This window comes from Schistocerca serialis, chromosome 11 (genome assembly GCF_023864345.2).
Source record: "Schistocerca serialis cubense isolate TAMUIC-IGC-003099 chromosome 11, iqSchSeri2.2, whole genome shotgun sequence".
In the NCBI taxonomy this organism is placed as follows: domain Eukaryota; kingdom Metazoa; phylum Arthropoda; class Insecta; order Orthoptera; family Acrididae; genus Schistocerca; species Schistocerca serialis.
Window position 1 is genome coordinate 155343223 of NC_064648.1, and position 14415 is coordinate 155357637.

At 38.6% G+C, this 14415-nt stretch overlaps 1 protein-coding gene across 1 annotated transcript in view; it reads right to left on the reverse strand.

Moving 5' to 3' along the window:
- The window catches only part of LOC126426980 (triosephosphate isomerase B), a 57128-nt gene that overhangs the window by 29254 nt on the left and 13459 nt on the right, over positions 1-14415 (reverse strand). Inside the window, exon 2 of the mRNA XM_050089138.1 lies at positions 8815-8928. Within this exon, the coding sequence (XP_049945095.1) occupies positions 8815-8928 (114 nt within the window). The remainder of the gene's footprint in view (positions 1-8814; positions 8929-14415) is intronic.

The following is a 14415-nucleotide window of genomic DNA, read 5'->3' on the forward strand; positions in this document are numbered from 1 at the left end:
ACACTAAAGTGAAAGTTTGAACTATAAAAGAAATAGTGGAAATAATTTTAAAAAGCACGAGGCAAACTTAGCAAAAGTACACCAGTATAGTAAGAAAAGTTGTAACGACAATTATCAAAAGAAGCATCCACCTTCAAATTTAGACCCGGTAGCTTCTCAAGAATTTGTACCGAGTAACCATAAAACACAGAATGGGAATGTAGTGTTTCATTTTGGTAACCAATCCCACAAAGAAATAGTTGCTGCTTGAAGAACCAAGCTAATAATAACACCCAACCTATAATAACAGGGACAGTGGAAACTTCTGATGCTAACATACTTATAGATTCAGGGAGTGAGGTATCACTCATCTCAAATGCATTTTTTAACTAGATACAGAATAAACAGCACTTACCATTATTGCCAGTGACTGGAGTATACATAATGGGGATAACGGGAACAAAAACTAAACTTGTAAAATATGAAACTCAAGTGAACAGCAGTATTGGAAATATCTTATTGCATCAAATGCTGTTAATAGTAGAGAATATTAATAGAGATGTAGTGTTTGGTTTAGATCGGTTGTTAGAGTTTAAAGTCATCTTAAACTTTGATGAACATCATCTTTGTTTTTGTAGAGGAGACAGTAGATGCTGGACACCATTTGTGACAAACAGCCGCATTGAGGAACAAACAACTGAGTGTCAGTGTCTACGATTAATAGCTACAGCACAATTATCACCAAAAATCGATGGATCAAGCAACACATTGAACTAATATACAAGACAAAGCTAATAAATCTCTATTAGTAATTGACCAACAAAGACGAGATTTCTATAAAATGTTAATGGATTATGAAATGGTGCTTCCTGGTTGTCCAGGTAACATCAGTGATTATATCTGTAAGTTCAAAACGAAAGATGACACTCCATTCTTTCGCAAACCGTATCCAATACCAGTGTGTTTGAAGGAAGCAGTTCGGGACGTAACAAAATGATTGATAATAATATTATAGTACGAAGTTCCAGTGTAATGAATAATCTTGTGGTTGTAGTGAAGAAAGCTACAAGAGGGGTACGATTAGTCTTAGACGGTCGTACATTGAATTGACGTACACAGACGGAGACAGATCGACAATTAATATCGATGAATTGTTATCCAAGTTTGAAAAGGCAAAATTCTTTAGCACAATGGACTTGACCTCAGGATATTGGCAGATAAAAATACATCCAGATTCAAAAAAATATAATCTTTTTGTTTGATGGAAAATCCTATCATTTCAATGTATTGCCATTTGGACTTAATATCTATGTGTCTGTATTTATACGTGCATTAAATGAAGCAAAAGGGAGGGACTTCTTGAAGGATTTGATAATATATGTAGACGATATCGTAATAATATCAGCTAATTGGGAGGAACATTGTCTAACTTTGTGAAAGACACTGAAAAAATTTAAAGAAAAAGGTATTAATGTGAAGCTGTCTAAATCATTTTTCGCACGCCAAGAACTTAAGTTCTTAGGTCATATTATAGGGGTAAAGGGAATTAGACTGGACCCCGAACGCAAAAAAGCTATCAAAGAATGACCGTGCCTCAGACATGTAAGACAATTAAAAGGATTTACAAGTATGCCCAGATACTATCGACAGTACATACAAGGGCAAGAGTTAAATGAGCCGAGCATTTTACCTCTAATAATAAAGGGAGTACCATGGACTTGGGATCAAGGTGCAAATGGTGCATTTGAAAACGTTAAAAGAGTGCCTGCTGAGTCACTCATATTACATCATCCAGTTATGTACTAACCGTTTAAATTTTCAACAAATGCATCTGATTACGGTGTTGCCTTCCAACTTTTCCAAGGAGAATGGGATCCAAGTAATTTAGAACACAGAACCATAGATTTGCTAGCTGTAGCCTAAATAAGCATGAACTAAATTACACAGCTACTGAAAAGGAACTATTGGCGAATGTGTGGAGTATTCAAAAGTTTCAAACATTAGTATGGGTATCAGAAACCCATATTTATACAGATCATCAAAGCTTTATCCTCTCTAATGAGTAGTCGAATACTACACAGTATGTTGACGCGATGGATGCTTTTTCTACAGGAATACAGTATTAAGATACAATAGGCCTACGGAAAATGTTCTGAAAATATTGTACCTGATGCTTTATCAAGGCTACCCATAGGAATGGAAGAATTGAAATGTACAGAAGGGCCCGGCATGGTTTTTGCCATTAATTTTGTGTCAGCAGAACATCCGAACACCATGGTAAAGGAAATGGCTGAAAGAATAACAGGAAATGTCCATCACGATCATTATTTCACATTATTTTCTATGTGTATCCAGAACTCGTTACTTCCTGGTCAATTAGGAAAATTGAAAATTATAATCATAACTTGTCTTGGAGAGACAGCGTAACATCACAGTGATGGCTCTTACGTATACCGAAGGCAATGGAAGACAAACTTGTGTGGTATGTTCACACAGGATATGGACACTTCGGAATCAAAAAATGTATATCCCATATGAATAAATTTTATTATTTCAAGAAACTAGGTCATAAAATAGCATCTTTGATTAGAACCTGTGAAACTTGCCAGAAAGTAAAAGAGAATAATACTCATGTGAAATACAAAATGTATCCTACTATTCCCAAGTCATTACATGACGGCAGATTTTTTTGGATCAATTCCACAAGGAAAGGGGAGGAGTATCATATTTTGGTTATAATAGAATGTTAATCAAAATATGTTAAACTATATCCTATTAAACAGAGCAAATACACATACGGTTATACACTGTTTACAACAATACTTTCTAGATGTAGGTAAACCAAAACAGTTTCTTATGGATAACGGACCACAATTTGTGATTAATGAATTTAGAGAATTCCTAGTGTGGGAAAATATTCAACAAGTGTTAATATCCAATTATAACCTGTGATCAAATCTGTGTGAATGAGTAATCAAGGAAATTGGAAAATTATGTCGTACATACTGCCATGAAAAATATACTTCGTGGGCAACAAAAATTAAGGACTTAACTTATCCTAAATGAATTACCCCATCTACCAAGCGGGTTGACACCTTCAGAAGTTATAGGCAAACCTTTCATAGGAGAACTCCTAATTAAGTGTTTTAATTGGCTCGAACAATCTAGTGTCAATTACGAAGTAAATCGTGAAATAGTTTCTAAGAATTTAATTGAAAAGGCGCTACAAAGAGTAAGTAAACATAACGAACAGGCTGTGGAACCTCAGTACCAAGTCGACGACCTCGTTCTTATAAAACATCTTCACAGCTCTACTCTGAAGAAAGAGACTGATAAGCTTTTCCAAAAATACGAGGGACCGTACCGGCTACAAACCGTGGTCCGTCCCAAGACGTTATTTTTAGTAGATCCCACAACTGGATTAGAGAAGGGGAAATACAATGTAAAGGATGTAAAATTGTATATCCCCCCCGGAACATTAACAATCTGAGTTAATGGGCGGAGTAACGACCGACGGATCCTGAGTTGTTTTCGCTGTTTTTTCGAAAATAGTTTTCCTGCACCGAATTCCTTTAGAATCTAGAACTATTCTGTAATCTTATTGCTTAGAAAATCAGATATGATTATAAAATAGAGAACAACTTAACAGAATCACAGAAAAAGTGATATCTAGACGAAATAAACTGAATAGAGTATTATATTTGTGGAAAATATAATATGATGTGACTAGCTGAACAACTGTTATACCCTTAGTGTATAGATTTTCTATTTTGTATAGAGTATTTTATACCTTTTATGAGATGTGATATAGATGGGAGGGTTTGTATAAATTTTGAAAGGGGTGGGTACTGTAGCTAAAAGCATGATTTATAAGAACAGGTAAATGATGACTAACACAAAACACACATCACACCTTTCAAACAACCCTCACAAACAAGTGTGCCTGATTTTTCATCACTTTCCATTTCCATAGGGTTGCTAGGATTTCCTTTGGAGACCTCAAAGGGTGAAAGTGGGACAAGTACATTCTGTAGGGGATGATTTAATACCAGACCACCTCCGGTGTCTCAATTACCTGAGGGGTAGGGATCCTAGGAAAGGGAGGTTGGAAGGGTCTCCTGTCATTGGGGCTATCTTATTTTTCTTCTTCGATCGTAGCATCCACGTCCATTTTTTCTTTTCTTACTTCTCATTTGAGGGCCTGCCTATTTTTTCCCCTTCTTTTCATATCCACAAACTTCTATTGCTGAAGTCCTTCCTTATTTCCGTGTTCCTTCCTTATTTCCGTGTTTACTAGAGACCTAAATCTTATCTTTAGATAAGAAGGCCGAAAAATCAGACTACACAAACACACATCCGCATGTACACAAATATACATTTCTACATGAACATTAAATTACATAAAACAAAGCCTGTCACGATGTGAGAACCACCAGGTGCTGTAGGGGAAAATGTGTGTACATATGGAGATATGCACCTATATATAGGAAGCTATGACGGTTCTACATTGAATGTACATTACAAGATGTACACAAAAACAAAGAACAGTAGCAGTTCTAAATTTTTATTACAATAGGCACAATGAACTCATGCGCACGGAGAGAAAGAAGCATATATAAAGTGGTAATGAGTAATGGATAAATAAGAAAGAGGCGTGAGCAAAGAAAGAAAACAAAAGTAAGAAAGGAATTAGTCATGTTGATCACTGAGAAACGTCAGTGCAATAAGTACTATGATGAATTGAAGGATAGTGGGACGTAAATAGTATATGTAGACATAGTATCTTTTGAAAATATAGAAGTTGATAACTAGATGAGGGCTCTTGGGAGTAAATGATACATTAAAGAATGAATGTGATGTTTAAAATATAAATCTGTCTTTACCAGAAGATACTTAATTATGGTATACATAGAAATGTATACTAGGGTAATGAACTGTGAGGCCTACTCAAAGGATAAGGGGGGCGTACCCGGCATTCACTAAGTATAAAGGGCAGGCGTACCTACATGGAGATAGGACGATCTGTGGCCTCAAAAGTAGGGGTGTTTTGTAAGGGGCGTACCCTACCAGAATGGAGAGGAAGTGCTCTCGTAAGGTCAACCCACAAGCAAGGAATAGGTGCTGATCCTAGGAGAAGGAGACAGCATCGTGACAAAAGTCACAAATTTTATAGGGATTATTCTGGGAAGTGTGAATTCTATGAATGACTAGCATTATTAGGTTTAGTGGAAACAAATGTGTGTCAAAAGAACACTTTCATATTAAAAAAAGTCATCACAATTCCTAAATATTAGTAATGCTGACTAAAACCACGAGTAAATGCTCATGTCTTAATAACAAACTAAAATAAGAAAAAGAGTAGAAAAACAATAAGTGAAAGATTGTTCAAGAGAGGACAGAATTGTTATTGAAAGGAAAGATATGTATATAAACATATCCAAGACATATGTACTGTTAAGATATGAAATGGTGTTATGAGTGATACTCTTTGCATAATGATTATGTATAAAATATCACATGTTCGAACTAAGGGGTGGGAGGTTATGTGACGATTCGAGAATTTCTGTGTAAATTCTAGAACAACTAAGCCTTCTACCAACTCTAACACACGATATTCTGGATATGAGTGTGAGATGGTAGAATCCTACCTACTGCGCCTCGCATGTCTGTGTGCAAGTTTAAAATCGGCCACGGGAAGAAAGTAGATGTGGCGGACGAACAGCACTGACAAGTACCTGTCGGGCAATCCATAGATGTTTTAGTGGGTGTGTAAGGAAGAACCGTGGAGTTTATATGCAGCTCTGAACTTTTCACGTCATTGACTATTGTCATTAAAACAAAGACTGTTGAAATAGAACTCTTAAAAACTCTTAATGTAACCTTGCTATAGGCAAGACTTATGTTCTGATTCATGTTAAGAAAAGTTATGGTATCTAAGCCAACTTTCTTTTAACTGTAACTCAATTTGTTTCTGACGTTCGGCTGTACGAGATACTTACAGGAAGTTACATATTTATGTGAAAGGTGAGAGTTTTATTGTGTATGGAGGTTAAATACATCATTAATTGACGAAAAGTAAAGTTTGTATGTCTACTTATTTCATAAGTAGAAAGAGTCTAAAAATTCCTGTACCTAGCGTTATTCTACGGAGAATAAGGGTTTCCAGCAGCTGGCTATCCAGCAGAGAAGAGTGGCTGCAAATTCCAAGTAAGTCACCTTCTAAAGAATCAGCTCATAGTGAAATTGCGTGCTTATGGAATATCGTCTCGGTTATGTGACTGGATTTGCAATTTCCTGTCAGAGAGGCCACTGTTAGTAGTAACTGACGGAAAGTCATCGAGTGAAACAGAAGTGATTTCAGGCGTTCCCCAAGGTAGTGTTATAGGCCCTTTGCTGTTCCTTATCTATATAAACGATTTTGGAGACAATCTGGGCAGCCGTCTTCGGTTGTTTGCAGATGACACTGTTGTTTATTGACTAATAAAGTCATCAGAATATCAAAACAAACTGCAAAACAATTTAGAAAAAATATCTGAATGATGCGAAAAATGGCAGTTGACCCTAAATAACGAAAGTGTGAGGTCATCTACACGAGCGCTAAAAGGAACTCAAACTTCGGTTACACGATAAATCAGTCTAATCTAAAAGCCGTAAATTCAACTAAATAGATAGGTATTACAATTACGAACAACTTAAATTGGAATGAGCACACAGAAAATGTTGTGGGGAAGGCTAACCAAAGACTGCGTTTCATTGGCATGACACTTAGAAAATGTAACAAACCTAAGTAGACTGCCTACAATACGCCTGTCCGTCCTCTTTTAGAATACCGCTGTGTGGTGTGTTATCCTTACCAGATAGGACTGACGGAGTACATCGAAAAAGTTCAAAGAAAGGCAGCACGTTTTGTATTATCGCGAAATATGGGAGGGAGCGTCACAGAAATGATACAGGATTTTGGCTGGAAATCATTAAAAGAAAGGCGTTTTTCGTTGCGACGGAATCTTCTCACGAAATTCCAATCACTAACTTTCTCCTCCGAACCCGAAAATACTTTGTTGGCACCGACCTACATAGGACGGAACGATCACTACGATAACATAAGGGAAATCACAGCTCGTACGGAAAGATATAGGCATTCATTCTTTCCGCGTGCTATACATGATTGGGATAATAGAGAATTGTGAAGGTGGTTCGATGAACCCTCTGCCAGGCACTTGAATGTAATTTGCAGAGAGTCCACGTATATGTAGATGTAGAATTAGAACGTTAGAATAGAGTGTCTTTACTTGCTATGGAGAAGTAGTCGCGCTTTGGGATGCTGTGGACTCCAGAGAAGGAGTCTGATGAAAGTGGTCAAACCCCAGAAAGAAGTTACGTCACGTGATCTCTTACTATCCGTCATTCGGCGCGTTATGTCTCAATGGCTACGACCGAGTTTTAAATGAGCAATATGTTCACTTGAGTTCATGAGAAATGTTAAGGAGCCACAGATAGGCACAACAATTCGTGAAAGTCTTTTTGTTGTGCCTATCTGCGACTCAGCATCTCCACTATTTGGTGAGTAGAAACTTTACTTTTCATAATTGTTACACAGAGAAGAGTTGTTTAAAGAGTGGTTATGGTTTCTTAACTAGGTGCTATAGAATATGAGCTTCCTTACTGCACTTGACCCCCCACAGATGGAGACGAAGTTTCACAGTACAATTAGTGGCACTACATACCAGGACCACTGCATCGAAAATTGAAGAAAGGACGACTGTAAGAAGATATTCGAGATAACCGGTATTACGAAGAGCATCAAGGTGACAGGTCAGTTCATGAAGTAGGTACACTCAACATCGCAAATACAAACCTGAGCCTCAGCAACAACAACTTCAAGAGTTAGAAATCTTTGAACACGGTTTAGGTACAGAACCACAAACTATGGAATATTCGGCAACATTCCCGAAACAAGAATATCTAAGAATTGTGTTGTTAAGTGTCAAGTGTGAATGGATATGAATATTAGATGCACAAGTACTCTGAATGTGAATGAGGCCAAACAAGAACAGTGAAGTGGTACTCTCACCATTACAAACACAACACACACTAAGGACTACAAAGTGCCCCACAGGAAACTAATGTTTTTAGATTGCCCAGTACACCATTGTCAGTAGTGAGGACGAAGACATCATGTACACAGAGGCTATCTGCCACTTCAGTTGTTGCAGTGGACAACCGCATCATAGTGAATAATACATTAAACCTAATTGCCTTGTCAGTTGTTGCAATGTGACAGACATCGACATTATTTTAATTGTAAAGCTGTGAGTCACAATACTGTCCTACAACAGGGTACAGCTTTCAGAATAACAAGTAATATTTTAAGGAAAAAGTGGCCAGGTCCTAATAAATTTAAGACACCTGAAAACATGGCCACTGTGAGGGCAAACGCCATAAACCTGAGACGATCCACACATCAATGTGCACACCGTCTACCAATGAGGCATTTGTCATTTCACATATGAAATGTGACATGGAGTCTTAAGTGACCACATAAATCCAATAGAAGGTGTTATGTTGAATTTCGTTTATTTTACTCAGAGCTGTAATTTTCAGCAACTGTAGTATATACTTCAAAATCTTGGATTTTGTATAAATAGAAGTTTTCTCTTAAATATCAACATACTACTGAACATATGAAATGTGTGCGAATTCCACATGCCAGCCTGCACCGACATCTATACATAAGGCACGAGTCATTCGGACAAAACAAACAAAAAATTAAATGTCATACTAAAATGTGAACTACTATTAAATTAGTAACACAGCTGGCAATTTCATTCAGCCTACCTGTGAAAGCACCTTTTGGGACCTTGTAGCAATTCTGTGCCGCAGCCACGACATTTCCAGGCAGCTTCTGGTTCACGTAGTCCAGATATATAGCTGGCACGCCAACTATTATCTCTGCAACAGTAAATTAATGGGTGTCAGCAACACAGGATGGATGTGGTACTGAAGTATGTCAAATAGAATGACCTCATTCCAAAAAATCTATCGTGCGAAATCCAACTTGCATTTTTTCTCACATGACATTAAGAACGCCTCGGCTCAAGGCTCCTTAAGGTAGATGAAGTATTCTTTTGCTTCATAAAAGCATTTCACTGATTACCACACCTAAACATATTACTAAGTGTAAAATCATATGGGTATCAAGTGAAATTTGTGACAGGATTGAGGATTTCTTGGTAGTGGTTATGTTGCATGTTATCTCAGATAGAGGGTCACCAACTGATGGAGAAGTAACTTTAGGTGTGCCCCAGGGAAGTATGTTAGGACACGTGCTGTTCATGTAGTATATTAATGACCTTGCAGACAATATTAATGGTAACTTCAGATTATTCATAAATGATGCAGTTACCTATAATGACGTACTGTCTGACAAATGCTACACAACAATATAGCCACATCTTGCTAAGATATCAAAGTGGTTCAAAGATCGGAAATTTGCTTGAACTGCTGACTAATATAAAGTTTTGTAGTTTACAAAACTGTGCATACAATATCAATGATTCACAATTGGTATCAGCCAACCGATTCAAATACCTGGGTGGTGTAAAAATCTGTAGGAATATGAAATGGAATTAGCACTTAGGCTCAGGACGTACGTATAGCATGTGGCAGAATGCTGGTGGTAGAATGCTGGGGAAATGCAATGAGTCTACAAATCAGATCGCTTCCAATATACTTGAGTGACTGATCCTAGAACACTGACCGAGTGTGCTGGAACTTACACCGAATAACAAACAGGAGATATAAAATGTCTGCAGAGATGGGCAGCACAAATAGTCACAGGCTTGTCTGACCTGAAGGAGAGTGTCACAGAAATGCTGAAGAAACTTAACTGCTAGACAGGATGATAAGACACAAAATCTGAAGAAAGCCTACTCACAAAAGTTTCATTTCAAGAAGCAACTTTGCACAATGACTCTAGAAATCCACTATGTATCATTCTTGTAGGGTACCCAACGAGAAGAGTAATTACAGTGTACACAGAAGCATTTAAACAGTCATTCCTCCCACACTCCATACATGAATGGAACGGAAAGAAGCTCTAATAACTGATAAAATGGGAAGTACCCTCTGCCAATCACCCCATAGTGGTTTTCCCAGTGTGAATGTAGATGCAGGTGTGAAGTCCCATGCACCATCAAGTGTACGTTTCCTACACTGAAGAATTTCCCACTGTTTACCACAATGTATGCAAATAATACTAATTTTTCATCATTACTTTGGAGTAACAGTGTATATTATCAACTTATGGAAAGTTCACCTAAATTTGTGTAGGGGAAGGAAAGATAGGTATCATACACTCGTCATGTACATAATTCTTAATAATCAAACAGACACACTGTACAAATAACTTCCCAACTTAATCTTCGTACAACTGAAAAGATGAATGAAATAAGTTTTAGTGTTGAAATAGGTAGTAATGTCAGTGGTGTTGAGAAACTGCTGAAACTGTTAAAACCAAACAAAGCTCCAAGGACCCAATGTAATCCTTGTCAGATTCTATATTGAATTAGCATTGAACTAGCCACTTTTCTAACTGTAATCTCTCTAGATCTCTTGAACAAAAAATCGTGCTCAATTCTTGGAAAAAAGCACACGTCACACCCGTCTACAAGAAGGGTAGTAGAAGTTATCCACAAAACTACTATCCAATATCCTTGACATCGTTTCATTGTAACCTTAGAACATATTCTGAGCTCAAACACAATGATATATCTCAAACAGAATGAACTCCTAAAAGGCTTCCAACGTGGATTCTGAAAACACTGATCATGTGAAACCCAACTTGCAATTTTCAACACGACTTACTGAAAGCTTTGGATCAAGGCAACCAGTTGGATGCAGTATTTCTAGATTTCCTAATGGCATTTGACTTAGTACCACACCTATACTTACTGTCAAGTTTGATAAAAGGATGTATGAGACAGGTCTTGCATCTAGGTCTATTACAGGGATATGAGCCATTAGGTAAGGGGTTGGGAGCATGGGTTATATAGGGATGGATGAGTATATTGTGGAGGTTCGGTGGACGACAGAATACCACTGCGGGAGGGGTTGGAAGGATAGTGGGTAGGACAATTCTCATTTCAGGGCACATTGGGCATGCATGCAACACACGTACACACACGAGCACAGTCTCTGGCAGCTGAAGCCACACTACGAGCAGCAGCAGCAGCAGTGCATGATGGGACAGACAACTGGGTGGGGCTAAGGAGGAGGCTGTGTCAGGGAGGGGGAGGGATAGTAGGGTAGGGGTGGGGGATGATGAGTGCTACTGGGGAGTGTGCAGGGACAAGATGGGGAGAGGCTAGAACAGCTAGGTGCAGTCGGGAGCTTAGATGGAGAGTGGGGGAAGGCGGAAAAAGGAAAGAACTAAAAAGTGCATAGGTGGAATAGAGGGCTGTGTAGTGCTGGAATGGGAACAGGGATGAGGTTGATGGGTAAGGTTGAGGACAGGATGTTTATGGGAACATAGGATATATTGCAGGGAGAGTTCCCGCATGTGCAATTCAGAAAAGCTGGTGTTGGTGGGAAGGATCCATATGCAGGGTGTATACATGGACAAGGAAAAAAAATTTCTCGATTTTTCCCAGATTTCCCAGTTGAAAATACACTTTCTCCCGGGTGAAAATACATTTTTCACGTGTTAAGTGACAGTATACTTTTCCTTGGCACTGTAAAAGTTATTAATCCTTAGAATGTTTATGGTTTTCTACACAGACGTAGAATTTGCCGACACTTTAGAAAACGAAACCCAGGGGGGAAAAAAACATGTTTTGGAAAGATCTTTGATGTGCAGCAACATGTACGCTGCATTTTTTCGTGTTACGGAGGTATAAATTCAAATACCACCAAACACTGCATGTTACTTTCAGAAGCAATGAAATCGAGATCGCGACGCGCTTTTGTAAGCCAGTCGTAGCTCACGTCATGTGATCTCGCTAGCTGATGACAGCATAGGACACGAGATGTAGTCAACCAATAGCAAGAAAATTCTTAAGTAGTGCAAACACACAAAAAAGAAAAGTTAATGGTTTAAAATTAATATACATAGTGTTGCTACAAGAAAAACAAAGCTTTCACAAATAATATTGTGTCTCCAAGATTGATAAGTTGCAAGAGAAGCTAAGCTTCCACATATAATGCTGATCTTTTTGCGCGTGTTACACTTTAAGATACATCGTACAAATGTGCCAGTAAAATTTTGAATAACGACGTAAATGTCTGATCTTCTGGGCTGGAAATTCTTCTAGATGATCGTCCTAAAAGAGTCGATTTTTAAATGAGAGTTGAACACTCTGTGATTTAAGAAATTCATCGTACATTCTTGCAGATAATTCGTCTTGCGTAAAAGGAAATTTACTTTGAAAGTAACACTTTTCAAACCACCATTTGCAATATTTTCCCGTGACCTGTTAGAAATTGGTTCGTTTCAGCAGTTGCCAGAGAGCACAAGATAATAGGTATCACTGTGCCTGCACACCTACGATGACGCAGGAAGCCCACATGTTCGTACGTGTAAAACATTAAAAGATCTTGCATTATGTAATAAAAAGAAACAAGACATCAAAGGATACTTCAAGAGCATCGGAATTTCGTGAACCATACTAAAATGCATAAATCGGCTTAAAGTGCAGAATCGTATGTCCAGATTTGGATGTAAATTTTCTTGACTACTGGTACTGTATTATCTCACGTTTGGTTCTTTATTATGGCACAATGCCATATAAGCTAGAAGATGGAAAACTTGCACTTGAAACGCAGCGAACAGTTGAAACTAACCAAAGTGTGAAATTAAACACTTCGTTTCAAATAAACTTACTGCCTCAGTGCAAAAGATTAATAAAAGCCAAACCTCTTTAGCAAACCGACAAAAATAGCTTCATTGTTCTGCAAGGCGATTAATGCTTGACTGTCAGAAAGATGGAAATAAAACCTGAAACTAACAACATATTTTAGCCTTCCTTAGTTATGCGAACGTGTAGCTCCCGGCCACAGAAATCCGTTTTGTTTTCATTTAATGTGAGAGCAATAAACGAAGAGGAAACTGCAAAATCACTAAACATTAACACAGGTCACATGGAGACTAACCACCTCCCCGCTACAACTCAGACTGCTCTGTGCATCAGCCCCAGATCTACGATATTTCTGTACCGGAGCAATTTAGATAGTGGCGCCCAGCCACACATCTGTAGGTAGAAGTGGAAGAAGGTACTACTCATACGCGACTCAACTGTGCATGCGCAAGAGCCCGTCCGCAACTGCTCAAATGAATCTAAAACAGCTGTCACATCACGCTCATCGGAGGCAATTTGTTGTTGGGAAGCACTGCATATTCTACCTAAAGCCTTTGGCACACTTTGGTTGGCAGACGCTTGCAGGAGCACTCTGTTTTGTTGTTGTATACGGCGCATTTCCTTGGCGACTTAAGTTTTGTTTTAGCGACTTAAGTTTTATTTTAGCGGCTTAAGTTTTATTTTAGTATTTTTTTCTCTCGTGCATGTTTTGTTGCTGCAGTATTATTCTGTAGAAGTGGGATACAGTAATATCCTTCGTTAGAGTACCGATTCTTAACTGTCAAAATCGCAAAAATTTATCTGGTAACTAAAACAATGAAAAATTCCCGGAATTCTAAAAAATTCACGGGATTTTCCTGGTTTTCTCCCAGATGAAAAAATTCCCAGGTTTTTCCCGGATCTCCCAGGTCATATACACCCTGATATGGCACAGGCTATCAAGCAGTCATTGAAATGAAGAATGCCGTGTTTGGCGGCGTACTCGGCAACAGGGTGGTCCAGTTGTCTCTTGGCCACAATTTGTCCATGGCCATTCATGCGGACAGGCAGCTTGTTGGTTGTCATGCCCACATAAAATGCACCACAGTGGTTGCAGCTTAGCTTGTACATCACATGACTGGTTTCACAGGTAGCCCTGCCTTTGATGTATGGGACAGGTCTTGCATCTACATCTATTACAGGGATATGAGCCATTAGGTAAGGGGTTGGGAGCATGGGTTGTATAGGGGTGGATGAGTATATTGTGGAGGTTCGGTGGACGGCAGAATACCACTGTGGGAAGGATAGTGGGCAGGACAATTCTCATTTCAGGGCACAACGAGAGGTAGTCGAAACACTGGCGGAGAAAGTAATTCAATTGCTCCAGTCCTGAGTGGTACTGAGTTACGAGGGGAATGCTCCTCTGAGGGCAACAGCAAGACTTTGGGAGGTGAGGGGTGATTAAAGGCGGAAGAAGGGACCAAACTACGAGGTCATCGGTCCCTTGTTCCTAAGGAAACAATGCCACGGGTATGAGAATAAAACGGACGACAAATATAACATAAAACGAAAAGAAAGGAAAAGCCACGAGAACAAAGGGAAGGCA